The sequence below is a fragment of the Spermophilus citellus genome (genome assembly GCF_964194105.1).
Source record: "Spermophilus citellus genome assembly, chromosome: 7".
In the NCBI taxonomy this organism is placed as follows: domain Eukaryota; kingdom Metazoa; phylum Chordata; class Mammalia; order Rodentia; family Sciuridae; genus Spermophilus; species Spermophilus citellus.
In genome coordinates, this window is record NC_138188.1 from 50416878 (window position 1) to 50444468 (window position 27591).

General features: G+C 46.9%; 1 protein-coding gene across 1 annotated transcript in view; it reads left to right on the forward strand.

The window, feature by feature from the left end:
• PLCH1 (phospholipase C eta 1) overlaps positions 1 to 27591 on the forward strand; it is a 215821-nt gene that overhangs the window by 163262 nt on the left and 24968 nt on the right. The window contains exons 7-11 of the mRNA XM_081302587.1: positions 115 to 208; positions 1760 to 1963; positions 8218 to 8338; positions 11398 to 11569; positions 17032 to 17139. Of these exons, the coding sequence (XP_081158713.1) occupies positions 115 to 208; positions 1760 to 1963; positions 8218 to 8338; positions 11398 to 11569; positions 17032 to 17139 (699 nt within the window). The remainder of the gene's footprint in view (positions 1 to 114; positions 209 to 1759; positions 1964 to 8217; positions 8339 to 11397; positions 11570 to 17031; positions 17140 to 27591) is intronic.

A 27591-nucleotide genomic window follows, 5' to 3' on the forward strand; every position in this document is an offset into this window, starting at 1 on the left:
AGCTCTCTGTACTGTAGCCAGAGAGCTGCAGGAATCAGACCTCATTGTGTAGTAGCCTGGAGGGATAGGCCTCAGGAAATCGCAAGAACCTTGCTAACCTTCTGTTTTCCTTAGATGAACAACGTGACAACAGACTACTGTCTTGACATCATAAAGAAGTTCGAAGTTTCAGAAGAAAATAAGGCGAAAAATGTTCTTGGCATAGAAGGTAAAGCAACCAGTAGTCCTAATTTCTCCTTTCTTGATTCAATCTGCTGAGTTAAATTCCAGAACAATTTTCAGGAAAAAGAAATTGGGAGATGTTAATGAAATTACAGATGATTCTAATAAACCCCACAAAGCACCCATTTTCCTACAGAGCAGCTGCCCTGTTGTTGGTCTCTCTCTTTCAAATGCCTATGAGCATTTGCCACTTCAGGCAGCATACTGATACCACCCTGTATGATGCGTGCCAAGAGATATTTGGGTGTTTCTCAAATGACTGAATTTTGGAAATGGTCTCATTCCCAGTGATTACATGAATGGAAATTTGGCCCTAAAAAAACCTAATCTACAGTACTAGTGACTTGAAAGTAAACATGTTCCTTTACAAAATGTTAGTAACTGACTTGTTTTTCCTGATTTGTGGCAGTATGGAAGCTGTTGGAACCGAAAGTCTTGCTAATACACCTCATTGTATAGTAGAGGAAGTGAGGCCCCCTCAAATAATATGCTGCAGTTATGCACTCAGAATCAGCTCCCAGAATTGTACACATATCTGAAAGTCATGTGCATTTAAAATATATGGGGACATGAGTTCTGGTGGGAACCCAGAGGAGGCTAGCTAGAGCAGAGCAGATAATCCCAGAGACTACCAGGGACCCCATGAGCATCCGGAGCCATAGCTGAGCTTTCCATATCTTATTGCCAAACTCCTGGTTTCCCTTGCACCTGGGGTCAGTGCGGACAAAAGGGTTTTATTTATTTATTTATTTATTTTACTTTCATTTACTTCTTTCTTAAAGAGGTGGGGCCTTGCTAAGTTTTCCAGATTGGCCTCCACCTGTGATCCTCCTGCCTCAGCTTCCTGGATGGCTGGAAAGTTGTTCTTAACTCCCAGCCCTCTCTGACTGCTTACCTTCCAGTTAGGAGGGAGAGAGGTGGACCAGCAGTGGGGAGACATAGCAATAGTCTTAAGTCTCAGAGAAGACTTACAGATCTGATTTCACCAAATGATTATCAAAGACTCGAATGAATTTACCCTAATAGTCATTCCTCTGGGCTACTTGTGCCTTGTTCGTGTATTTGCAGGCCTCTCACACTTTGAGAGGTTGTAGGAAAGTGATGGGAATGTCTGCGGAATCCTTAAGCACTATCTCAGAATTATAAAATGTGCTAGCCATCAACAGCCTTTTCTCAGACCAGTTTAGCATCCAAATCATCCCTCTTTGAGTCCAGACTATGCTTAGCTTTTGACAGGCCACTTGATGGCTATTCAGACCAACTTCTCCCCTATCTATTGCTGGCCAGTCAAGGGCCCCTGGGTCTCTGACACTGAGGAGGGCTGCTGGGTTCTCCCCACCCATGATAGCTCTCTAGGCTGCTCCCCCTGGTCCCATTTCCATTTTCCGGCACTCTGTGACCTCAGGCAAATCGCTCAGGGGCCCAGTCTTCCCTCAGAGGCTACTTTCATTGCTGAAAGCATCCTCCATCCGTCTGGGTCTGCGGAGTGGTCAGTAGATCTGCTCTGATTCCAGCACCTGACTCTCTCTCTTTGAAGGCTTCACGAACTTCATGCGCAGTCCTGCCTGCGATGTGTTCAACCCCTTGCACCACGAGGTGTACCAGGACATGGACCAGCCGCTCTGCAACTACTACATCGCCTCCTCCCACAACACCTACCTGACCGGTGACCAGCTCCTGTCCCAGTCCAAGGTGGACATGTATGCGCGGGTGCTGCAGGAGGGCTGCCGCTGTGTGGAGGGTAGGTGCCGCTGGCTGGGCCCCACAGGGTTGGGGACACATCCTCTGATCAGGCTGCCACAGACCTAAAACACCCTGGTGCCCATTAGAGCTGTTGGTCTGTTCACTGGGAAGCTGTCCTGGCAAAATAGAGCAGGGCGAGGGATGGGTGGCACTGAGGGGGTCATGGTCAGGGCTAAGGGGACTGCCACAGGGGCTTTTAAGTCACAAGGGACACTGATGGTGGGTTGGAGGTAAAAACCAGATGTGCAAAAAGCGTGCTATAGGAAAGGTGCTTGAAAGACCTGGGAAGGCAGCATTGGGTAAAGTGATCGTTGGCAGAGGAGAGTTTTGGGAGCGTAGGTCAGTTGTTCGCAGGTAATAGCAGGGGCTGGGGATGCCTATGCTTCTCTGGTTCACACGGAGCGTCTGTGGACAGAGGCGGCTGTGCACCAAGGTAAGCTGGTGACTAACTGCAACCTGACCATGGAGGGAGAATCCTGAAGGGTCTGGAGGCAAAGGGTGTTTGTTTTTGATGGAGTAGAGAAGCCCTGGAGCCCAGGGGCATCGCTTTGTGGTGGAGGTGACCTGATGGCAGTAGGATAACTGGTTGTCCTCTAGTTGGGGGCCAGAGGTGGAAGTGAAGAAAGCATGGAGCCTTCCTGCTGGCTAACTGGCTGGGCAGCTATCTTTGTCACACAGTTGCTAGCTTGAGGGATTTTTTTGCTATGAAGGTGACAGTAATGTTATCAGGGTGTATCAACATGTTTAAAAGTTGGGCGGGCTTTACACACTATGCGCACACAGAACCACTAGGTCCTCTACAAAATGAGTGCTCTGAAGCTTTAGTTTTTATGACCATGTTGTTGCAGGAAATACCAACTGACGATAGTGACTGACAGTTGAGCAGCCAGAGTGGCTGAATAATGAAGATGCTGATAAAATATTAATACAAGGAGAAACCTTTCAGTAGCAAAAGGTCTTGAGGTGACCTTTGCTCTCAGCCAGTTGTTTGCCTTAGCTGGCCCAGCACTTGGTGGGGTTTGCATGTTTGACAGGCATGGAGGTGTCCAGCACATGGCCCTTGCTGGATTCACATGGACAGATGCTCATCACTTAAAATTGTGCCATTTTCTTGGAACCAAGAATGGAAACCGTCAGTGACTCCATGAGTGACGGTTGACTCGGGATGACTGGCTGCTTTGCTGGGCCTGTATCCTCTGCCCTGTTTTCTCTGCTCTTTGGGTTCTTCAGATGCCTGCCTTATTTTTTCTTCTCTTACCTGTCCCAACCCGAGTCCTGCTTAAATCTAACCACGTTGCTATGATGGGCTCCTTACTCTAAATCAAAACTTTGATCCTTCAGCTCTGGTCGGGGATATTGAGAAATGAGACTTCTCTGATTATTAAATTTACGGTAAGTTCCACATGAGTCCTCATGCTAGCATTCTCAGTTGTCTTACCGTGTTAAAATGGGGGCGTGGAGATTGTGTGCGGAGGATGCTGGACATGGGCCTGCTCTTAGGTTTTCTTTCTTCTTGAGATGAAGAAAGAGACTGAGAACACATTGCTTAGGGCCTCCCTAAGTTGCTAAGGCTGGCTTTGAACTTGCCATCCTCTTGCCTCCGCCTCCTGAGCCCCTGGAATTGCAGACATGCTCCACCATGCCCACCCAACTGTGGGGCAATTTTAAAAGATGTGATCGCCCGAGTGCTCTGTCTCTCTCACCAGTCTGCACCATACATCCCTCCCAGAACTTAGCACAGAGCAGTTCTTCCTATTAGAATGATCTGTAGCAGGACAGTGAAAGTTGAACTACTATCCTGGAAAGTTTTTGTTGGGAAGAAGAGTTGCATTTTTCTGGGAGACTTTCTGCCTGCTCTATTTCCTGTTGGACACTGCGGTTGTCACCTTAGATTTGAACGTATTGTGGGAGGGAAAGGGGAGCTGCTCTGATTTGTCCCTTTTGGGTTGAGTCCTGGCTAAGTGCTTCGCACATGTTCTCATTTTCTTCCTGCAACACCCCCGTGGGGTATGGAACCATTTCTTCAGGATGTTAACCTGGGGTGAATCACTCAGGTTCCTGCAGCCTGGGAGCTGGGATTTAAACCCAGATTACTCATACTCCTCAGCTCTGCTGTTCTCCAGGGGCCTGTGCACCTCGCAGAGGAGCTAGCCCTGGGTGACCTGGCTAAGGGCTGAGCAAGGGCCCTCAGGTCCTGGAAGACAGCTAGAGAAAGTGTGGAGCGCGGCACAGGAGGGGGAGCAGGCTGTGTCCTGACTGCGCCTCGCCGCTGAAGTTTGGACTTCCCCACAAACTAAAAACTTGGCCACACGATCTCTGTGGTCTCTGTACAATTTCTATGAGCCCCACGTTCTGAAAAATCTCAGTTCACACTTAGAGCTTGGGTGGGGATATCCATGTATTTTACAGCCAGGAGCACTTTGTTTGCCTCAGATCTGAAGTTGTTTGTATTCTTAAATAGCTACAACTGGGATTTAAAGCGACCTGGTTTATAGAAGGTGGCAGGTCATAGGTCCCATAGGTTGTTTTTTGATGTAGCTTTTGCTGAGTATAATAGAGAGTAATGATTCATGGTACTGTGACCTGAAGGGTTGCTCTTCTTTCAAACTTTGGTTTCGCTAACATTGTGTTTCCCAGGACATCAGTGGCAACAAGGTTCTCGGGGGCTTGAGGAGACCAGTAAGTCTTGGTGGTGAGGTGGGTTTGTCAGCAGACCCAGCAGGTGCTGTTCCTAGCCTGGCCTTCCTTCCCTTGCTTCGTAGCCTGAGCTGCTTAATGAACATGGGTGCTGTGTCCAAGGATTTCGCTCTCATCCTGGGGCCAGTGTTGTGTTCTGTTGTAATCGGTTTATGACTCTTCCTGTTATCTCGGGGAGCCCCACCAGGGTGGAACGTCTCTAAGTTCCATTATGAAAAGCTGTGGGGTTGGCAGCTTGGCTTCAGAAATGACCAGCTCTTTGTCAGGGTGTCTCTGGGGCCACTAGTGTGTAGCCATGTGTGTCTGGGGGAGTTAGGCGGAGGGTGTTCCCATGCCCCATTAACCCTTGCAGGACACCCTGCGGCCAGGGGACCTGACGGTGAATCCCGTGTGTTCAGACTCAGTGCTATTCCGGAGTGGCGTCATCTTCATTTGACAGACAGTTGATGGAGTCAGACATTCAGTGGAAGAGCTGGGGGATACTCTGCCCGTGTGATGGAGCTAGCAAGCTCTCCCTCTTTCCCGATGGCTGTGGTTTTAGGAGCTCTCTTGCATGAAGTGAAAAACAGGTCAGGCATGGCTTCGACTTGCCCCTTCACATGGAGTTTGGAATGACACAAGGTTATTTATGAGGACCCTGTTATATCCATTCATCCCCAAGATGGGACCGTCAATCATGTAGAAAGTTGTTGAAATTATTCACCATCTTTCATCACCTAGTGATGGGATAGGTTCTGGGAAATGTGTTCATCAAACCATATAAAACACATCCCTGGTGGTGCTGATCCACATCCAGAGTGGCCTCTTGTTGCAATCAAGAGATGCAGTAGACATTGGATGTCTGAGGCTGTGCCAGTGTAACACAGTGTGCTGTTTCATGGAGAACTTAAAAAAAATTTTTTTAATAGTCTTACTGGACCACCATTGCATAGCTGGTCTGTCATTGATCAAAACACCATTATGAGTCATGTGACTATATTCTTTAAACTTCTGTTCTTTCCATGCCTATATCCAGAGATAAATTGGAGAATCTCCAGCACATAAAAAACAAATAAACCTCTGTCTTTGATACATTCACAGGCCCCAAGGGCACTGTGACACTATGGGACAGGACAGTGGTCTTCCCCACAGCTTCTTTATCCTTAAATTCTGCTTCCAGGATTCCTGTGACAGTGATCTTGAAAGTTCCTTCTTTTATCCCCTCCACCCCCCCGCCCCCGGGGAAGACATTTGAGCAGCCAGTGCTCAGTGGATTTACACCGGTGACTTTAAGGTTGCCCAGAGAAGCAAAACCAACGTGAGGTTTAGAGAAAGAGGTTGGAATTGGGATTGGTCGACCAGTTTGAAGAGGTTGGCTCACATGACTGTGGGCATTGGCAGCCTGTGTAGCGGACTGGCAGGATGGAGACTGGCAGGGCTGACCTGGTAGTTGTGGTGTGAATTCCAAAGTGTAGCAGGCTGGGGACACAGGTAGGGTTTCTGTGCCACAGCCTTGAGGAAAATTTCTCCATCTGTGGGAAGTGCTGTAGTAAGGCCTCAGCTGACTGGGTGAGGCCCACCCACTGCAGAGAGTCATCTGTTTCCCCCAGAGCCTGCCGATTCAGATGTCAGTCACACCCAAACGTGTCTTCATATCCCGGGTCTCGACTACTCTTTGACCCAACAGTGACCATCCTTGACTAGTGCAGCTGACACCTAGGATAAGTTGTCACTGTCACCATATGGTCTTGTGAGCCTTTTGACTGCTGCAAAGGAAATGGAGCTGTCACCTGTCTCCTGGGGAAATAGGTTCAGATGTGGGATAGGTTCTGCTGAAACAGAGGGCAGGTGTGGGGGTCCTATGTGGTCCTGATAGAAGACAGAATTGAGGTGCCATTCCACTAGCCAAACCCAGCTTGCAGACTGTATGTATTTAGTCCATATTATGCTTTTAAAAATGAGTTAACTGCCAATATCTAAATGTTGTGAAATTTTATAGTAGTGAAACCTAGAGTTTTTACTTTTCTCAGATCTGCCATCGAGGACTCTTTCTCCTATCTAGTGCTGAGAGCACAGTTACCGTGTGTCCTTGTGTAGCCCTGGTTCCTGTTGGGCTGCTGTTCAGGTGCTATTGACTGCTGGGCTCTGGTTGGTGTCTGCGTCTGTGACCTGCTGCCATAATGGAGGGTCGGGAGGCTTGGTGGGGTGGCCCAGCTCAGCCTTGAATGGGCTTGGCTAAGCCGAGTGAAAGGGGCTTCAGCTGACCACAGAGGCATGCAGGAGGGACTCTGGGGAGAGTCCACTGACTGGAAGGGCATGGCTGTGCGGGAACAGGAGGGATCAAGTGACTTGTGAGACGCGAAAGTGGTACGAGCTCCTTCAGATCTCCTCTGTGCTCCACAGCTGAGGTTACTTCCTGTGTCCGTGGAGCCCAAGCAGGTGCGAGTCTGCCAAGCAGTGCTGTAGGACCCAGGTTCCCAGCGGGTGCCATGCCATATTCAGCACATGACTCAAAAGCCACAGCAGGGGAAAGGGGACAGTGAGTCCCGAAGGAGGTTCCTTTGGCCAGACCTGGAAGTGGCACTGTCCTTTCTGCCCGTGTCTCTCGGGCCACACCCAAGTGCAAGGGCAGGTGGGAGACTGTGCACAGTGCTATGCTGGGCAACTGAGGACACAGGCTGGCCAGTGCCCAGGAGCCTCTAGTATGCCATGTAACTACATGGAGCCAGCAGCCAGAGCTGCCACAGGACGTTTGTCAGCACCTCCCAGATGCTGTGCAGTGGGCCACGGAGGCTTTTGAGCACATAAGCGACAGGGCGAAAGCAGAGTTTTAGGAAATCAACCTGGGGCCCAAGGTAAAGCACGGGAAGCCCCCTGGTCAGGGAGGCAGTTCCTCCCGGGAACCAGCATTATCCTCCATGTATACCCGGCAGTGACATCCAGGATGTAAGTTACCCTGTGCCCGCGGCGTCATGGCCACCTTATGGGGACTTTGTCATCACCAGGAAGTGCAGTTGTTGTTTCTGTTTCACAAGATTCAAATGCTTGGATCATTCGCAGGTAGTCGCATGGATTTTGAAGAACCTGAGGATTTGAACTCACGGAGTCAGTGCTACTTTTTATTACTGTACAATTAATAAAACAGGAGTAAGTCAAATGGAAACAGTGAGTTTGAGTGAGAAATCATGAAAAGCCTTGTTAGCAATTTGAGAGTCACTGTGACTTACCTCAGAAACCTGGGGAAGAAACTCGGACATTTCTGCTAACAATGATCACTTCTTGGGGCACACTTGGCAAGATTTGCATTACCTGCTCACAAAATTTTTGGTCAATGCTGGACTGAAAAGGAGTGTGTCTTTGTAAACTATAAGCACTAACAAACTACAAACCATGTGTTATCTTTGATTCTTTGTCCTGATAAACACACCAGAGCACCCATCTCTCTGTCTGAAATCTTAATCATGATTGCAATGGGTGTACTTTCAAATGACAAACTGAAAACATGTCTGATATTTCCAGAAATGTCCGTAGGTACCAGAGACGCTGTGTGTTGATGCGAGGTTCTGTTTTTGGCAGTGGACTGCTGGGATGGCCCTGATGGAGAGCCAGTGGTACACCACGGCTACACTCTGACTTCAAAAATTCTCTTCCGAGACGTTGTGGAGACCATCAACAAGCATGCCTTTGTGAAGAACGAGTAAGTACCGCAGGCCTGGGACCCAGGCTCCCCTGCTGCCACACTGCCTGGCCTGAGCCGCAGAGCCAGCCAGCGCCCTTCCCTGGGCTCCAGGTCTCGTCGCCTCCTCCTGGTCTTCTCCTCCTCCAGCAGGTGTCACCAAGAGATGACAGGGTTCAGTCTCTGGTTTCCTGTGCTCAGTTTACTCCTTGCCCATTCCATCTGGTCTCCTTGAAGTTGTCCTTGCAAATACCGACCTGTAAATCTGTGAGCCCAGGGTGTGAGGTGTGCGTAAAGGCTGGGAACCAGTTACTGTGCAGGATCTATGTTTTTGGTGTGACCTGCTATCCAGGTCTGCGAAACTACCGGTGACCTGGACGTCCCCAGGGGCCGACAGTCTTGTGCTGCTGATTGGCGTTTGACAGTGGCGTTTCCTCCCTGGTGCGAGCTTTGCCCACGCCGTCACCTCCTCTCCAGGGCCAGTGCGGCCTCCTATTTTGGCCTATGGTCCTCTACTCCCTTTCCTCGCTCCCTTAACAGTCACTCTTTCCTTGGTGTTACTCTTTATTTTTGCATGTTTACTTAATTATATGCCCAGGCTTCTTTCCTAAGTCCAAGATTTATGTGGAAAATGCATAGGAAGTGTTTGTTGGAGTTACCTGTCAGTGCAGAAGCCACATGCTGAGCAGAAGGTGAGACTCAGCCACCTTGGGCTCATGGCCCTCACCGGACTCAGCAGCTCCTTCTGCCCCTGCTCCATTTCCTTTTTTCTGGGGCAGCTCTGCCTGTTAGCAGCTGGGCCGGGGACCCCCCGCCCCCCCCCCCGCCCCAGTCCTTCTGTTGGCAACCAGCTCCTCTCAGTTCTGCTCCCTGATCATCCGTGCCCTGCCTTGCCACCCTACCTGCTGGCTTGTTCTCTGCACCATGCCTTAGTCTTCCTTTGGAAGTAACGCACACTGTGATCCTCAACTTAAACGTCCGTCAGAAACTCCTCACTATGCTTGGCACCCCTGCCTGCCCTCTGTGCCTTCAGGGACCAGCCCTCAGCTCCCCCACGGGCCTGGCACTCAGGTGAGTGCAGATCTCTCTGCCTGGACTCCCTTCCCCACTGTCCACCTGCTGGATTCTTCCTTGTCCTGCTGGGTCACTTATGCACTGTCCCTCTGGCAAACTACTGACCCACCAGATGATAGAATCTTCTTTCCCCCTGTATTTAGCACCCTGAGCCTATTTCTGCCGCGTCTTCTAACAGCCTGTGACAGTGGTTGGTGACTTGCCATGAGACTGAACTCAGGGAAATAGGCGCTGTGTCAGCCACCTCTTATTCACTCTCTGTTGCCTAGCTGGTGCCTGCAATGTACCAGCAGACCAGAAACGGTTTTTGAATTAAAGAAGCAAATTAAAATTACAGTTGCATAAAATTAATATTTTAGAAGTTAGTAGCCTTTAAAATTTTTTAAATTTGGTCTTATTAATTAACCATGAGGTTAAAATGCTATTCTAATACGAGATCCTTGCTGTATAATTCATGGTGTCTTCTACATGCAAGAATCTTGAGCTGTAAACTCCAACCGGTCTTCTCCACAACCCTGAATTCTGCCAATCCTAGCGGAGTAGCCGTGCTTTCCCAGCACGCTTCCTGAGCACCTTGGAGGACTCCCCAGCCTTGTGACTGCTCACTGCAACTTGGGAACCCTTGTAGGAAATGTGTTTTAAATTAAAAAAAAATTAATACTCTTATTTAGTACATTTAAAAAATTGGGTCTTCTCCTTTTCTTTCTCACACTGTGGCCACATCTCTTCACTAGGGTTTCTGCTGAGTGATTTTTTTGTTGTAGAGCACTGTCTTGTGTATTGTAGGATGGCTTCTACTCACGAAATGACAGTGGCACCCTCTGAATTGTGACCACAAAAATGTCCTAAGACATTGACAAATGTCCCTTATGGGAGGGGACACAAAATCATCTCATCTCCTGTTGAAAAGCACAGTCTTACTCTAGCATGAGCCGATACAGGCTTTTAATAAACAGATTGATACTTTAAAATGTTATTGTTAAATTCTCTGCTGTGAATGCAAGACATCTCAGGATTGTTTGTTCTTTTCTCCTCCAAAACATTTCTGGCATACTCTAGGAAAAAAAAATATTGCCTATTATTTCTAAAAAATAGGAGATACAAAATAAGAAAAAGAATCAATAAATCTGAAAGCAAAGTAATTTTTTTTGTGTGTGTTGTGCTAAAGATTGACCCCAGGGTCTCACTAAACTGTGCAGGTTCGACACCTCAGGCTCCGGAGTTGCAGGGATTATAGGTGTGCGCCACCACACCCAGCTTCAGAGGAATTTCTCATTCTGAAGAAAAGAAAAATGTTGAGAGAGGAGTGCAGTTCAGCAGTGAGCCTTGGCTCCCTCTGCCATGGCCACCAGCCCCCAGGCTGTCCTTGGGTTGTCACTGTACGTGGGCTCCACATCTGTAGAGAAACCCGTGTGTTGGTGGAGAATGATGCTTGCCCATTTGTCTTAGTAAAAGAGCAACATATAATTCTATTAAAAAGGATTTTGAGATGCCTGACATAAGAGGCTATAAAACACAAGGGTTTATCACCTTATTTTATGCTCAGTAGTAATTTTCAAGCTGAGAACTGATTATGGTTTTTTTTTTTTAAGAGGAAATGACTGCATTTCCTGATATGTAATGATGGCTTAGCTGATGTCTAGACTTTTGAAGAAATAATACAAAATTCTATTGTGAGTTTCCTTTCCTTAGGCTTCTCATTTCTTTAAAACCCTTTTTTTTTCTTTTAAAAGATTCATAGCAAACCCACCATTATTTTCCCCTGGTGCAGAATATTAGATCAAGTCATCCCACGTGGGTTGGTCTTTTGTTCAGCCATTATCCCCTGAAAAGTGCATTTGCTCAGGAGAATTTGTTCAATGCATGTCTAACTCCCCTTTTAGAAGCATTTTAATTGTCACCACTGTGGCAGGCCATGTCGCCAGGATTGTAAGAGCACAATGACTACAGAACCATTTTCACCAATCCCTGCCTTGCCTGTCTCTGATATTGTTGCCATTTCCCAGGTTCCCCGTTATATTGTCTATTGAGAACCACTGCAGTATCCAGCAGCAGAGGAAGATCGCTCAGTACCTGAAGGGAATCTTCCAGGACAGGCTGGACCTGTCGTCCGTGGACACCGGAGAGGGCAAGCAGCTCCCCAGCCCTCAGAGTCTGAAGGGGAAGATCCTAGTGAAGGTTAGTACTTCAGGGTTTGCAGGCAGACCCCTGATGACCCATGGAGCTGGTTCCCACATCAACTAAACCCCAGTTTAAAAGGGGGATAATAAGTGCAGCAGCACGCGAAGGAAGGATGGCCCTGCTTGAACGTGCACTTGATTTCAGTTTATAGCCATGCTCTCGAGGAAGGGCTGGCTGACCACCTGTGCTGGGCTGGTTTTCACTCAATACCTCGAGCCAGGTGTGCACCATTTTAGTCTGGAAGTGTTCACACAGGGGAGGAATGGAGGAGAGGACAAGGCTCCTCAAAGCCACGTACGAAAGCATCTCGTTCAGATGCTTTTCTCCCATTTCAAGCTCCAGGAGCTGTCTGTCAAAGGAAAAAACCCATCTTCATGGTTGATCAGTTTTGGTTATGTAAGTGAGACGCGCCGGCTTCTGCAGGAGCAGGCCCAGACATCCTGCCCCCACGGGATGGGCCTGGGTGGAGGCACAGTGGGTGGATGAGTGACACCAATAGATCACCTGCGATGGGCGCTGTCTGTCCATGCAAAGAACCCCATGGGACAGTGGTTCGCGTTTCCACGGCCTCACTCTGTGATTTTGCCCCATTCTTGTGAATTTAATATTTTTTCTAAAACCACTTTGGACCATTGTGTTGTTTTGAGATAAAATTGAAGTAGAGAGTACTAGGTTGTTAATATTCAAATGGGGTCCTGTACTTGAAAGCAGTGTGCACCAAACACTGAATGTCATCCCGGAGTAGGGAAGTCGAGTAGCTATGCCTTTCCAGGCAAATCTTTAACTGGGCTGTAAGGGAAAGATGTAAAGTGTGCCTCTTTAGAAAGCTTGTTTTTTTATCCATGAAAGGAAAATTAAAGGTTAAGAACCAATTAAAGAGGTGTCATCAATCATTTGTATGTGCAAATGCATTTTGAATGAAAGCTCTAAGTGGCACAGGAGGGAAGTCTGTTTGGGCCAGTGTGTCCAAGTCTTGTTAATGCCAACTCCTGCATTAAAAACCCATTTCTGAAAAACAAAACAAAACCATTTCTGAGCCAGGCAAGGTGGCGCACACCTGTACCTGTAATTCTAGTGACTCTGAAGGCTGAGGCAGGAGGATTGTGAGTTCAAAGCCAGCCTCAGCAAAAGCAAGGCGCTAAGCAACTCAGTGAGACCCTGTCTCTAAATAAAATACAAAATACGGCTGCGGATGTGGCTCAGTGGTCGAGTGCCCCTGAGTTCAATCCCTGGTAAACCCCACCCCCCGCCTCAAACAAAAAAAAAAAAACACCCCAAAACCAAAACCAAAACCAAAAAACTCACAAAAAAAATCATTTCTGGGTTAGAAAATAAAATGTCACCTTTGTAGTACTGTGTTTCTGTGTTTCCTCAATATTCTTCAGCCAGCAGTCAGGAGATGATGTAGAGGGAGCCCATTTGATTGTTGTCTTTCCTTTGATGGTGGGATTTAAGTGGGTATTTGATGTGAACTAATTGGGTCCCTTCTGCACGAGTTGAAGTGGGGGTCATATGGGCACCAGGAGAACCAGAGGCAGGTCTGTGGCACTTGCTGGCAGGGTAGTCACAGTATGTCGACAAGTTGTGACTGTTACACACTTTCCAACCATGTGTATACGTGCAATTACATATAACACACAAATACATGCACACACACACACATCCTGAAAAGGTAACAAGAGTTGCTTTTGAACAAAAATCATAACAAACTTAGCAACTTTTCGTGGATTTTATTGCTGAAAGTAACCACTGCTCTGCGGTCCCAGTTTCCCACTTTCAGGGGTGTGACTCACGTCGCTAGGTAACTGGAAGCCAAGAGGTGGCCTTTGCGCCTGTCTCTGGCAGTATTTCCTTAATGCGTGGATGAAGTAATCTGGCTCCAGAGTATTATCAGAAAGGGATGCAGGAGACACCTGGGTCACTCTCATTTACTTCTCCTCTGGTCTATGATCAGATTCACGAAGTTACACAAGATTCTACCGAAGGTTATTCTTGAGTTACCTTTAGGTGTAGCACTGTTGGTAAGAGACATTAAAAACAATGTCCTTTTGCTTTTTTTCCTGTCTGCTTGATAAGTAATCATTTGTGTGTGTGTGTGTGTGTGTGTGTGTTTGTGTGTGTAAGAGAGAGAGAGAGAAATTGCTGTCCCCACATTTCTAATGTCTTGTGTAGAGGTCCCTCTTGATATCTGCCATGGTACCCTAGATAAAGTTGACTCTGAGTGAAAGTTGGTGGGGAGTAAATGAAAGGTGTTGATTCTTGTCCTTTCCTGGGGAGAGCTGACCATCACTTAATTTATGGACCTTATTTCTGGTGCTGCCATATGATTATAGCTACTGTTCAAGAATGTTCCCTAGAATAAAAGGCAAAGAGACTTGTATTGTAGAAGCCTTCTACATCAATAAGACCTGAGATAATATACAGCAATAAATGTTTTAGCTGAGTCCAGGGCACACACCTGTAATCCTAGCAGGAGGGAGGCTGAGGCAAGAGGATCGTGGGTTCAAAGCCAACTTGGCAATTTAGTGAAGCCCTAAGCAACTTATCAAGACTCTGTCTCAAAATAAAACAGAAAAAGGGCTGGGGATGTGGCTCAGTGGTTAAGCACCCCTGGGTTTAACCCCTGGTCCAAAAAAAGAGAAATAAATGCCTTAATTTTAGGCTGTCTTGTAATTGAAATTTTAGGCTGTTTTGTAATTGAAATTTTAGGCTGTCATGTAATTGTTATTACACAAACTATTCCCCATCTTTTTAATCTTCTAAATGTCCCTTTTTAAGTTGAAGAAAATAAATTTAAGTCTCCAAATCTCAATAATTTTGATTGTGAGCATTTATTTTAGTTTTATTACGTAAGTTATCTAATCAGCTTTGAAACCATGGCAGTGCTAAAGACCCAAGGTCTAGAGCTCTGGTATGGAGGAGGGTGTGGGAAAGAGGGTGGAGACTTCTCTGAGAACTGGCTGGGTGGCAGGCCCCCAGGAGGAGGGGAGGGTAGATGCGGAGGGCAGAGGCTGGGTTAAGGTCAGCCTCGGCCTGGACAGGGTCTGGGAGGAGAGAGTGCCTGGCTGCCAGGCAAGGCACGACCCTCCGTGTTTAGGGAGCCCCTCCCTGGGTGTGAAGGAGTCCCCTTGGAGGGGCCAGCTATGGTGGCCTCTGTTTTGCAGCCTTTCTTAGCCTGGAATGTGGGCGCCCTATCCAGAAGCTCCAGCCAGAGAACCTGCTGCCTTCAAAGTGGAGCTGCTAAGGCTCAGGCCAACTGCTCTCGGAGGAGTCACGGAGGAGGCTGTGGGGTGGGCAGGGCCGGCCAGCCTCTCTGGCATCTTCCCGTTGTCCGTCGTGTGGATGGTGGGATGGAAGGCCACCACTCCCCGGGCTGTGTTAAGAATATACCTTCGCTGGGTTCATTCTGCACAGGTTTGGTGCAGGACTGTAGGCATCTGCGGTTGCAGAGCAGATGACCCCAAATACCACAGCTCATCAGGGGCCTGGCTGTGACTAGCTGGGCCCTCTGCTCTGGGCCTCTCCTGAGGATGTCCCTAGGGCATCCGCTGGGGCCACAGGTGTCTCAAGGCTAGGTTGGGGGGGCTCTTCTTCAACGATAGCTGAGTGGCTGTCATGGGCGAGAGGCCTTTGTCCTGCCATGTGTGTCTCTCCATAGCACAGTGAGGGTGGGGGAGAGAGGGAAGGGGACAGAGAGACTGAGAAAGGAGCCAGCACAGCAGGCCAGGGGAAGGCAGAGTCGGGGCAGCAAGCTGATCCCACAGTGACATGTGTCCCCTCATCTGTGTTGTGGGTCACTAGATCTAGCCTAACCCAGGTGAGGAGGGGCCTGGACCCCAGGAAGCAGGGACACTGGGGGCCTTGGCCCCTTGGGCTTGAGCCTCTTCCCACCCCTGGGAGCCCACTTCTGTTCTTTTAAAATTTACTCTTACTTTTTTCTGAATATAAATTAGGAAGTATCGAAAAGGAGAAAGTAACTGTGATCATTCATAATACTCTTACCCAGAGATAATTATTTCTAACAATTAATTATATTTCCCTCTAACTCTTTATAGTTTACTGATGAGCTGCAGTATTTGAGGTCATCTGCTCTGCAGCCATACTGTGCATATGTATTGGCCCTCTTCATCAGCAGATTCAGCCAACCTTAGATCAAAATTACTTTGAAAAAGTTGTCTTTGTCCTAGACGTGCACAGACATCCCCTGTCATTTTTTTAAGAGTGATTTTCCATGTCATTTACACTGTATTAGGTATTGTAAACAACATAGAGATGATTTTGTGCTAGGTGATGTGCAAATACTACCTTGTTTTATATAAAGGGCTTGAGCATCTTCAGATTTTGGTGCCCAAGTGCAATTCTGGAGCCCGTCTCTCGTGGGTCCTCAAGGATGGATGCCATTTTACAACTTGAGTGTCTCACAGTTCTGTGTGGATTTTCCTTTGTCCAGAGCCCCTTGGTGTCTGGAGTGCTCTCCGAGTGAGTCAGGGATGGCCTGTCCTGAGAGCTGTGCTCAGGCCCCTCAGGAGACTCACTGTGTTCTGGGAAAGAGGGGCTTGCTAACTGTGTGTGACTGCCGAGGGCACCTGCTACCTGCCCAAGAGAACAAGCTGCTCTGGGGGCTCAGCCTTTGTCCCTTTGGGCGCATCAATAAAACATCTCCCTGGGTGATGGTGAGCAGTGGATGTCATTGCTCCTAGTCCTGAAGTCCAAGGTCATGGTGCTGGAGATCAGGCCAGCCATTGTACACAGTGGCTTATTGCCATTAGTCACCTGCCCTTTAGGAGAAGCTATTCTGATTTTTTTTTTAGTAGAGTGTCCCTAATTAATTATATCTCATTGAAAGTGATATGATTTCTTAGAAGTCCTGTCCTGCTTTATTTTGCCTCCAATTCAAACTGTCTTCCTTCTGATGAGTCTGAAGTGACGGTTGGCCTGAGACACTTCATTTTATTTTCATTTTGCACTTTTGAAAATTGTGGTAAAAAACCCGTAACTTAAAATCTGCCTACAATCTCACTCATTTTCAAGTGAACAGTTCCGCCACGTTAAAAGCACATCATTGTATAAGTCCGTCTCCAGAAGTCTTTCCAACTTGCAAATCTAAACCTCTCTGCCCTTTGGCAACAAGAGCTTGGCCTTGCTCCTGCTGCCCGGGCCACCACTGTTCACTTTTGTATCTATGAATTTGACTATTCTTGGTGTCTCCTATAAGTGGAATCATACAGTATATGTCTTTTTTTGTCTGGCTTATTTAATTTAGCACCCTGGCTTCAAGGTTCATCCAATTTGTAGTATGTATCAGAATCGCAATCTTTTTAAAGGCTTAATGATATTCCACTGTGTGTGTAAACCACATTTTATCTGTTCATCTGCCAGTGGATAATTACGTTGCTTCTGCCTTTTGCCTGTGGCAAATTTGTTTTCATTTCTAAATGGGATATTTTGATCTGTTTCAGGGCAAGAAGCTGCCTTATCACCTTGGGGATGATGCAGAGGAAGGGGAAGTTTCTGACGAGGACAGTGCAGATGAAATTGAAGATGAGTGCAAGTTCAAGCTCCAATGTGTGAGTGATGGCTGGGCCGTGTCACCCTTGGTACGCTGCGGTAGAGTGGTTCTGAATTAGTCTTCACAAATGTGGTTTCACAGTGTGGGAAGGCTGAAACTCCTCCACGTCCGACACGTACCCACATGGCCTGTTAGTGAATGAGCAAGGGTCCTTAGGCCTCAGGACTGTAGGGCATGTGAGGCAGTTACCTGGCCCTCTCCAGAGGCAAAGGCCGTCCTATCGCAACACGGTTAAAAGTCAAATTCAGGTTGTAATGTCAGTGTCTTTGGTGAAATAGGCGAGTTGTGACTCTCCTCCTGCTGGTCAGGGCCAGCCTCAACCCCAGCTGCCTTGGCCTGCTTCTCTAGGGGGCCCTCTCCTCCTGAAGAGAATGGACTGTTGCTCAGAAGATTTCCCACCCCTTCCAGGCCTGGGCTCCTGGCTGAATGTGTGACTTGCCATATCCTAAACAATTTGGCCCAGAATAGCTAGTCACCTGCCTGGGGCTTCGGACCCCCTTCTGAGATCAAGAAGGTGCTTTTGCAGGAAAGCCCCACTCACCCACATGGTCCAGGGAGATGGAAGGCTCAGAGATGCGCCCTGCTCTACCTTCTGTAGCTCACCTGGTTGCAGGACGGGCCGAGAGTGGCACAGGCTGGTGCAGGACCTAGCGTTTCATTTCTATAGGAAAGAGGAGTGCCTTTAGACATCAGGGCTATTGTGTCGTCCCCCAGAAAAACAGATAATTGCCTGTGCTTTCTCCTGACACGTTCTATTTTTAGCAGTAGGCTGTTTTCTTCTCGACCACACTCACCATGATGCCTCACCTGAAGGGTCAAGGGGGACCTGGCATTATTTTAAAGGGAAAGAGTTCAGTAGCAGCTGAGGTTTCAGTAGACACTGCCTTCCTGGTTTTTATGCACTTTCAGGGGTGAATTGGGGAAGATCGGTTTGAAATAAAAAAAGGAGAATTGTTATTTGCATTCATCTTTTGCCCTTTAATAGTTTATGTTTAGCTCAGTTTTATATTCCTCATTAACAGGGTGATGGTCACAGAAAATCTGAACAGATTTCCATACCTGAAATGCAGTTAATATTTTAGATAGCTTTTTATTTGATCTTCTATCTAACAATTTTTATAATTAATTACTTGGATAATTTAGCCTTTTTTTAAGCTTTATTTCAGAAACTGGATCTTTCTCTGATTCTTAGTGTTTTATTTGTATGGTGTTTCCCAGGTCCCTGGGTTGCCAGCCTCAGCCACTCTATCATTCAAAAGCAGGAAACAGAGGCTCAACCATGTCGCATGTTTAGGAAATACTGTTGGTTGTGAAAGTGAGTGGAGGAAATTTACTGTCACAACACTGTCAGTATTGGTTGTTTTCGCTCCTAAATCTGCCCTGCTGTACCATTTTTCTTCTAAGGTCACACACCTTATCTGGGTTCCCCTCATGTTTGGTCCTTTAGCTGATTTCCAGTAGAGAGCTTAGCACATGATTCCATAAAGGTAAGCGCCATCTTTCATTTGGCCTAAATGAAAGTGGACACAGCCCCATAAATGGAAAGGTTTACAGTTGTCTTTTTTTTCGTATTTTCCTTTGGGAAGGAAAATTTGTAAAGAAATCAACATTTTTTAGTGGAAATATATAAAGCTTTGTATCTTTACTCACCTTTTTCATCTCTGTTTCTGAGGCTCTTTGGAGATAGGCAACTCTGTGTTCAGAAAGCCAAAACATTATCTTATAATCAGGCCGTCTGTAGTCCTATTGTTAGCAGAGAGTTCAGCTGTCTTCTGGGGCAGTGAATTGAATTATGCCCCATCATATTTCTGTACAAAAATGTGCATTGTTTACGTGAACCAAAAATTACCTTGTAGAAAGGTTTGAACCTCAGTTTTTAGTTAAGAATGTGGTTAGATTTCTAAGTGAGATCTGAATTGCTGTAATAAATAAAGATTTGAGGTCAGCAATTGTGCCTGGAACACAGTCGTCATTAGGTTATATAAGATTCTTTGTGCATTCAGTGTACTTTTCCTGAGCATCTCCTGTTGGAAGTACACTTATCACCTTTGCAGGTGTTGGGGGTCAGACCCATCAACAGAACAGGCCAAAGTCCTTGCTTTGTGTGGGTCACACATTCATGGAGGAAGGACCGACTAGACAGGGGCATGTGGAATAGTGTTAGGTGCCCAGGGGTGTGCACTGGCGTGCCTGCATGAGAGCTCATAGGCCTCTGTGTGAGCACGTAAAGGGTGTGTGGACATGGGAGATAGGCATCCAGGGAAGGCCTCACTGAGAAGAGACATTGGACCACAGACTAGAAAGGAGTGAAGAGTTGGCCAGGCCAGTACACGAGGAGGACCTTAACAGGTGAAGTCGGAAGCAGGACTGTATCTTAACCAGAATGAGGTTTTTGTTCATGCAACAAGTGCTTTCTGTTGTTGGATTAGTTGAGTCCTTGAAGCTTCTTCCTCGTGTTATAAGCCATAGAGAAAATCTGGCTTATGATCTGTAAGCCACAAGCTAAAGGCATTGTGTCAGAGACCCAGGGATCACGCAGCTCAAAGACATTGGGTGCAGTTTCCTTTCACCTACAGTACAGTAGTCCCACAGATTTGATTCAGGGTGGCCAGCTCTCCACCATCCATCATTATGGGACTCCAGTGTTGCTGTGCCTCACGGACTTCCCACCCATCACTGGCTCTTTTCCTCTTCTGCTGAGTTTTTCAGTATTTTTTCCCTGCACTCTCTGAGCCTGCATTCAGCTGACCTCTTGGGCACAAGCATCCACTCCAAACGCCAAACCTTCCATCTTGTTTCCTAAGTCGTCCTCTCAGGCTTTGAGCTACTTTCAGAGGAATCGTGGATCTTATTGGTCTAAAACTTAATTAGCACTCACTGAGGGGGTGGGTTACTTCAAGTTTATGAGGTCTTTGCTACTGAAAATGTCCACTCTGGGACCACCAAAAGCCAAACAGCCCAACTAATAAATGGGTGAGTGAATTAGACATTTCTCAAAAGAGGAAATACAATGGCCAACAAATACCTGAAAAAATGTTCAACATTCTTAGCAATCAGGGAAATGCAAATCAAAGCTACACTGAGATTTCATCTCACTCCAGTCAGGATGGCAGCCATCAAGAATACAAACAATAACAAGTGCTGGAGAGGATGTGGAGAAATAGGAATACTTTCACACTGTTGGTGGGACTGTAAATTAGTACAGCTGCTATGGAAATCAGTATGGAGGGTCCCAAAAGACCAGGCATGAATCACTGAATGACCCAGATATCCCACTCCTCAGTATTTATCCTAAAGAATTAAAGTCATCACACTACATGATTTTAGCAGCGCAATTCACAATAGCCAAACTATGGAACCAGCCTAGGTGTCCACTGATGGATGCGTGGATAAAGAAAACGTGGTATGTATGCACAATGGAGTTTTACTCGGCTATACAGAAGAATGAAATTATGTCCTTTGTAGGAAAATGTATGAAACTGGAGACCATTATGTTAAGTGAAATAAGCCAAACTCAGGATCAAGATTCAGCATGTTTTCTCTGACATGTAGAAGCTAGAAAGGAATAGAAAGTTGGGGGGATATCATGAAAATCAAAGGGAGATCAGTAGAGTAAGGGATTAAGGGGTAAGATGTGGGGAGGGAGGGGGACATGCTGGGGAGTGAGTGACATTGGCCAAATTTTATTGTTCTGTATTATGTGCACTTACAAAAATATAAATAAAATATAAACAATATGTAAACAAATTTCCATCAATATGTATGACTATAATACACCAATAAGAAAGGTGGAATATATATAAACATTATTTGGATGTTCAGAAGAAAAAAAAAAGAAGTCCCCTAGCCTGGGACTTCCGCATACTCCCTGGGGGCTCCCTGTGCACGGAGCTGAAGCAGCCCGGTGAAGACCAGCACCCGCTGACCTGGGCCCTCCCTTCCCTGCTTCTTCTGGGTCAGGAGCAGGTGCACCTTCTGCTCTTCAAGCGATGCTTTAGTTCCGTGCTGGAGAGAGAACAAGATTGTGTTTCCTGTTCAGTTGCTTGATTCGTGGCAGATTCCTAGCTCACTTTCACCTCTCAGAAAAGGAAATTGGGAACCCTGATTACGTCTCTGATGGAAACTGCCCTTGACTGTATTAAATGGCTGCTCCCTCCGCCACTGGTGGCCGCGCCCTACCTCCCTCACTGGCCAGGGGGACAAGAGTGTGATACACAGCTCTCAACTGTAGTCGCTGGGTCTCAAGGTCAAGTGTCTGTCTCCGCTTTCTTTCCGCAGTGCTATTGGGTTCCGGGATGGAATGACAATGCAGTAATGAAGCCCAGCCGTGTGGTTGTTTGTTCTCCATGACTGTAGTTTTTTTTGGGTGGGGGTGGGGGTGGGGGGCTGTAAATCACAGGGAAGATAAAAGATGGACAGGCAGAGATCTTTCCTTCAGCAACTCCCCGTGTGTGGAAGGTGTGGAGGGGGAGCAGTGCGCGTTCCTACCTCCTGCCCTAGTCGGTCTGACTCTGCCAACAGAAGAAGGGTCTCTGCCGTGTCGCAGCACATCTCCTTATCTGTCTGACTTTGCAAGGCCCCGGCGAGGGAAGGAAACCCTCTGTGCTACCCGGCTCGACAGGTGCTCACATGCTTTCTCCTTTGTCCTCACATCACCCACGCTCCCCACCGGGCTCTGGTCAGTTGAGCAAATGCAATGGGGGGTTGGAGACCTGGGCTCTGTTGGCCTGCATTTCCTGCAGAGGGTTTGCAGAGTGTGCCGAGGATTCATGATGGGAATCAAGGTTGCTTAAAACATGCAGCTGGCAGGATTAGCTTGACCCAAGAATTCACCTTGTTCTCTAACCCTCTTTATATCCCCGCAGCATCGAATGGTGAAGCACACACGAGTCCGACAGAAGTGTCAGGTTCCAGGCTCTGCTCAGCCACAGGGCAGGTTTAGATGAGTATGGCTGAGTCTTCCTGCCTCTCTGTCCTCTTGAGTCTTGGCTGCCCCGGTGTGTACTGTAAAGGGCGCCTGGTTGTTCAAGTGTAGTACTATTTGTGACAGTGCCTAGTGAGACAGCAGGGTACACGGTTTCAGTTGCTTTTTCTAAATAGGCATGCCTCATTTTATTGATCTTCACAGATTTTTTTTTTTTAAGCCAGTTGAAACTTGTGGCGACTTCGCGGAGAACATCTCTGAACCCCATTTTCCTTACATCATGTGTTTACCTCATGTCTCTGGGTGGCATTTTGGTAATTCCCACATTTCAGAGTTTCTCATTGTTATTATGTCTGATATGGTGATCTGTGACCACTGGTCTTTGATGTGTCTATTGTAACTGTTTTGGGCACTTTGAACTGCTCCCATATAAGACAGCGAACTTGACTGATGGATGTGTGTGTTTCCCCTGCTTCTCCCCAGCTCACTGCTCCTCCTTGAGCCTGCCTAGTCCCTGAGACACAGTATTGAAATTAGACCAATTAATAGCCCCACAGGGGCTCCCACGTGTTCAAGGGAAAGGAAGAGTTACATGTCACCCACTTTAAATCAGAAGCTAGAAATGACAAAGCTCAAGGAGCAGATGTGGAAAACCAGGACAGCCAAGAACTTGGCCTCTTGTGCCAAAGTCAGCAAGGAAAAGTTCTTGAAGGAAATGAAAAGTGCCACTCAGATGGATGCGTAGATAAGAACAAGCAGCAACCTTATTGCTGACATGGAGAATGATTCAGTGTCCTGGACAGAAAAACCAAGCCAACCACGATGTCCCCTAAGCCAGAGCCTCAGCCAGAGCAAGGCCCCGTTTCTCTTCAGCCCTGTAAAGGCTGAGAGGAAGGAAGCTGCAGAGAATCCAAGGCCAGCAGAGGCAGCTGGTGAGGCTGGAGGATGGAAGCTGTTTCTGCAGCATAAAAGGCAGGTGAACAGCAGTGCTGATATGAAAGCCGCACAGCCTCCAGAAGAGCCAGTGACCAGGGCCTGGGATGGTGGCTCCGCCAAGCAGTGGGTCTCCAGTGTGGAAGAAGATGCCACCGGGGCTTCCTTAGCTAGAGAGAAATCAGTGCCTGGCTGCAAGTTTCAGAGGGCAGGCTGGCTCACCCGTTAGGGCTGATGCAGCTGGTGACTTGGCCCTAAAGCCAGTGCTCATTTGTATTTCTGAGAATCCAGGGGCCAAGAACTGTACTGAATTGACTCTACTGTGCTCTGTACATGGAGCGTCCAAGCTGGTTGACACTGCAGCCCATCTGATTGCAGCATGGTTTAAATGTGTCCCCTCAATGGCAATGCACCTGTTACCCGAGAGCTCTGAAGGGGAGGTACATGGATGAGTGTTGTCTTCATGCCTGACAGCACAGATCAGTTCTGCAGCACATGGGTCAGGAGTAATTTTGACTTTCAATTCTTATTCTTTAAGAAGTACATTTTACAAGTGTTTCACTGCCATGCGTCGTTGTGTTTCTGATGGATCTAGGCCAAGTAAGTTAACCTTCAGGAAAGGACTCACTGTTTAAGATGCCATTAAGAACATTTGTGCACCAAAATAGACTTGTAGACCAATGGTACAGAATAGCGGACACAGAGACTAACCCACATAATTACAGTTACCTTATATTAGACAAAGGCACCAAAAACATATTGGAGAAAGGATAGCCTCTTCAACAAATGGTGCTGGGAAAACTGGAAATCCATCTGCAACAAAATGAAATTAAACCCTTATCTCTCACCATGCACAAAACTCAACTCAAAGTGGATCAAGGATCTAGGAATTAAACCAGAGACACTGTGTGTATTAGAAGAAAAGGTAGGCCCAAATCTTTATCATGTTGGATTAGGCCCCAACTTCCTTAATAAGACTCCTATAGTACAAGAATTAATATTAAGAATCAATAAATGGGATGGATTTAAACTAAAAAGCTTCTTCTCAGCAAAAGATACAATCAGTGAGGTGAATAGAGAGCCTACTAATTGGGAACAAATTCTTTTTTTTAATATTTATTTTTTAGTTATAGTTGGACACAATACCTTTATTTTATTTATTTTTTTCTATGACTTGCTGAGGATCGAACCCAGGGTCTCGCACATGCTAGGCAAGTGCTCTACCACTGAGCCATAACACCAGTCCCTGGGAACATCTTACCATCTTAACACCAATAAAACCAAATAACCCAGTCAATAAATGGGCCAAGGAATTGAACAGACACTTCTCAGAAGAAGAAGAAATGTAATCAATCAACAAATATATGAAAAAATGTTCAAAATCTCTAGCAATTAGAGAAAAAGGGGAAGAGAGGGAAAGATGGTGGAATGCGATGGTCATCATTACCCTAAGTACACGAAGGATGTGACTCTACTTTGTGTACAACCAGAGATATGAAAAATTGTACTCTATATGTGTAATATGAATTATAATGCATTCTGTTATCATATAACAAAAATTTTAAAAATTTTTTAAAAAGAACATTTGTGACTGGTGGGAGGAGGTCTCAGTATCAGCATTAAGATAGGTTTTCAAGTTCATTCCAAGTTCATTCCTCATGAGAGCTTTCGGGGGTTCAACACTTCAGTGGGGGAAATAACTTGCAGAGATGGTGGAAATAACAAGAGAAGCCGAATGGATGAGAGCCTAAGGAGGGGACAGAACTGCTGCAGGCTCATGATGAAACATGAATGGAAGAGAAGTTCCTTCTTGTGGTGAGCAAGGCAGGTGGAGGCAGAATCCCCTCCTGGTGAAGATGCTGAAGATGCAGGATGATGGCCAAGAACTAGAACAGGTGTAAACATACAGCAGCTGCAGGGTTTGAGAGGATCCACTCCCATTGTGAAAAAAAGTTCCTTTGTGGGTAAAATACTATCTATCTAACAGCATCACATGCTACGCTGGAGTGTTTCATGAAAGGAAGAGTCAATCAGTGTGGCAGACCTGACTGCTGTCTTGTTTTAAAAAATGGCCACACTCCCCACCCCCTGGCCTTCAGCAACCCCCCACCCCCACGCCTGGTCAGTCAGCAGCCAAACACCAGCAAAGAGATCCTGACTCACTAAGGACCCAGACCGATCATTAGCATTTTTTAACAGTAGAATATTTTAGATTGAGGCATGCACATTGTTGTTGAAGACCGTGCTATTCATAGACTAGTCTGGTATAAACATAACTTGTATATACTGGGAACCTGAAATATTTTGTGCGAGTTGCTTTATTGAAACACTGGCTCTGTAGGTTCACGTGGAGCTGAGCCTGCTGGTTCTCTGTGGCTCTTTGTTTCAGATTCTCTCTTAGTCGTTTTTATTGATACCATTTATTTTTTCCATGCTTTTGCTCATGTTGAAATACTGTCGAATCCTTTGCCATGATCAACTCCCATTCATTGTAGCAGGTTGATATGTACCACCAAAAGGTAGGTACAAAAGATATGTGAATGAGACCTTGTTTGAAAAAAGGGCTTCTTCAGATGTAATTAAGTTAAGGACCTTGGGATGCCATAATGCTGGATTAACCCAGGGGGCCTAAATCCAGTGACCATTGTTCTCCTAAGAAGAGGAAAGGATGCAGCCAGAGGGTGCACACTGGAGCTGGCCATGAGGAGGCAGAGGTAGAGGCTGGGACTGTCTGCCAGGCCAAGGAAGTGTGGAGCTGCAGACGCTGGACGGATGAGGAAGGAAGCTCCCCTACCCCACCCACAGCTTCAGTCAGACTTGGGCCTCCCAACTTGAGAAAGCACATCTCTGTTGGTTTAAGCTGGAGTAATTAGTTACAGTAGCCTCGGGAAATGAATCCTCTCCTCTTTGAGGCTTGGTTCAGGTGACTTCTGCTTTTGAAGTCTGCCCCGAATCCACAGGGCAGGTGAGAGTTGCCTTTCCTCTGTACGTCCAGAGTACCCTTGCACCCGTCACTATGCCCCTGGGACCTGTGTGAGATCCACTGGTGTGTGGTGGCTGATTCTCCATGCCAGGGGATGCCTGGCAGAGGTGGTTCTTCCGTGGCACACAGCAGTTCATATTTGTTTTACATATAGTGGGCATTGCTCCCCAGCTCTCTCTTACCTGTATCACCCTAGCCTCAGTGCTCAGGGCCCGCCGCAGACCAGGGTTCCTGTCCCATCTGCAGACGTGCTTCCTCTTGAGTACATGCTGCCCCGTCCATATGCTATCCAAAGTCCCTCCAGGGTACTCCCCTACCTGCGGCTCTCAGGGGCTCCACACCTCTTGCTCTCAGGCCCTTCCACTGCCCCAGGACTTTGCGCTCATCATGCTCCTCCAGGGGAGCTCAAGTGCTGCTTGTGTTTATGTAGTGGCTTTGCTCACGTAAATCCCCTACCCCACTGTGGAATTCCCACTTCTCTTGGAGGCCTACCTGGCCCCTTTGCCCGGAATGCCATGTTCCCCCCTCACCACTCCATGAGCCTGCACCTAGTAGTCTGCTGTTGTAGGCATCTGTGCAGACCAGATGAGATGTCTGGGGAGATGGCTTCCCTAGCACAATGGGATCTTCACTTCTGATGTCAAGAGTTGGCTATTTCCCTCTCTCTGTCTTCCTGAGGCCCTGGGGGTGTCCAGTGGGGTGCAGGGCCTTGTTAATTGGGTGTGCTGATATATTAATTTAATCACCTAACTTATGTGGGGTCCCCCCACACAGCATTTGTATGACTTTGCTTTTTACAGGATTTTGCATTTCTATGAATGCATCATTGGAGAGCTACCCATTCTACTGGGTTCAAATATAATGATCTCTTGGGAAAAATTTTCCAGTGGGTAAAACAGTTTAAAGTTTTGGTGAAAAATGTGGGAATTGTTCTTAGGGGAGGAGGACCCCTTTCCTCGCCTCTGGGTGGTTTGGTCTTAGTCTTGGGTTGTCCTCATCTGGACATGGGCATAGATTTGTTATGCAAAACCCTTGAAGTTACTGTGATCCTATAATGTGATCCTAAATTATGTCAGATCATAGCCCAAGTTTGCATTGGGTTCTCTATAGCTACTGGGAGCAGGAGAGGAAACAAATTTTATCCTAGAATAACCCTCAACTCTGAAAATGTCCATAGCATTCCTTTCCCCTCGGGGAAAGAAGAAGTTGTTTTAAAAATCTCGTTTTTGCTCAAATGTACCAATGTAGGGTTAGAAAAATTAGTCTCCAAAATTTCCCTGGCCTTCCCTCTATTGAAAGCATGAAAGCCCAGCAGGAAGGGCTCAGAGTCCTGAGGTTTGAATCCTGCCTCAGTTACTCGCTTTGTAACTTTGAGTAACCGATTAATTTCTCTAAGCATCAGATTGTGCGTCCCTGAAGCGGAAACATAATAAAACTTCACGAGGGGGCTGGGGATGTGGCTCAAGTGGTAGCGCGCTCGCCTGGCATGCGTGCGGCCCGGGTTCGATCCTCAGCACCACATACCAACAAAGATGTTGTGTCCGCCGAGAAGTAAAAAAAAAAAAAAAAATATTAAAAATTCTCTTCTCTCTCTCCCCTCTCTCACTCTC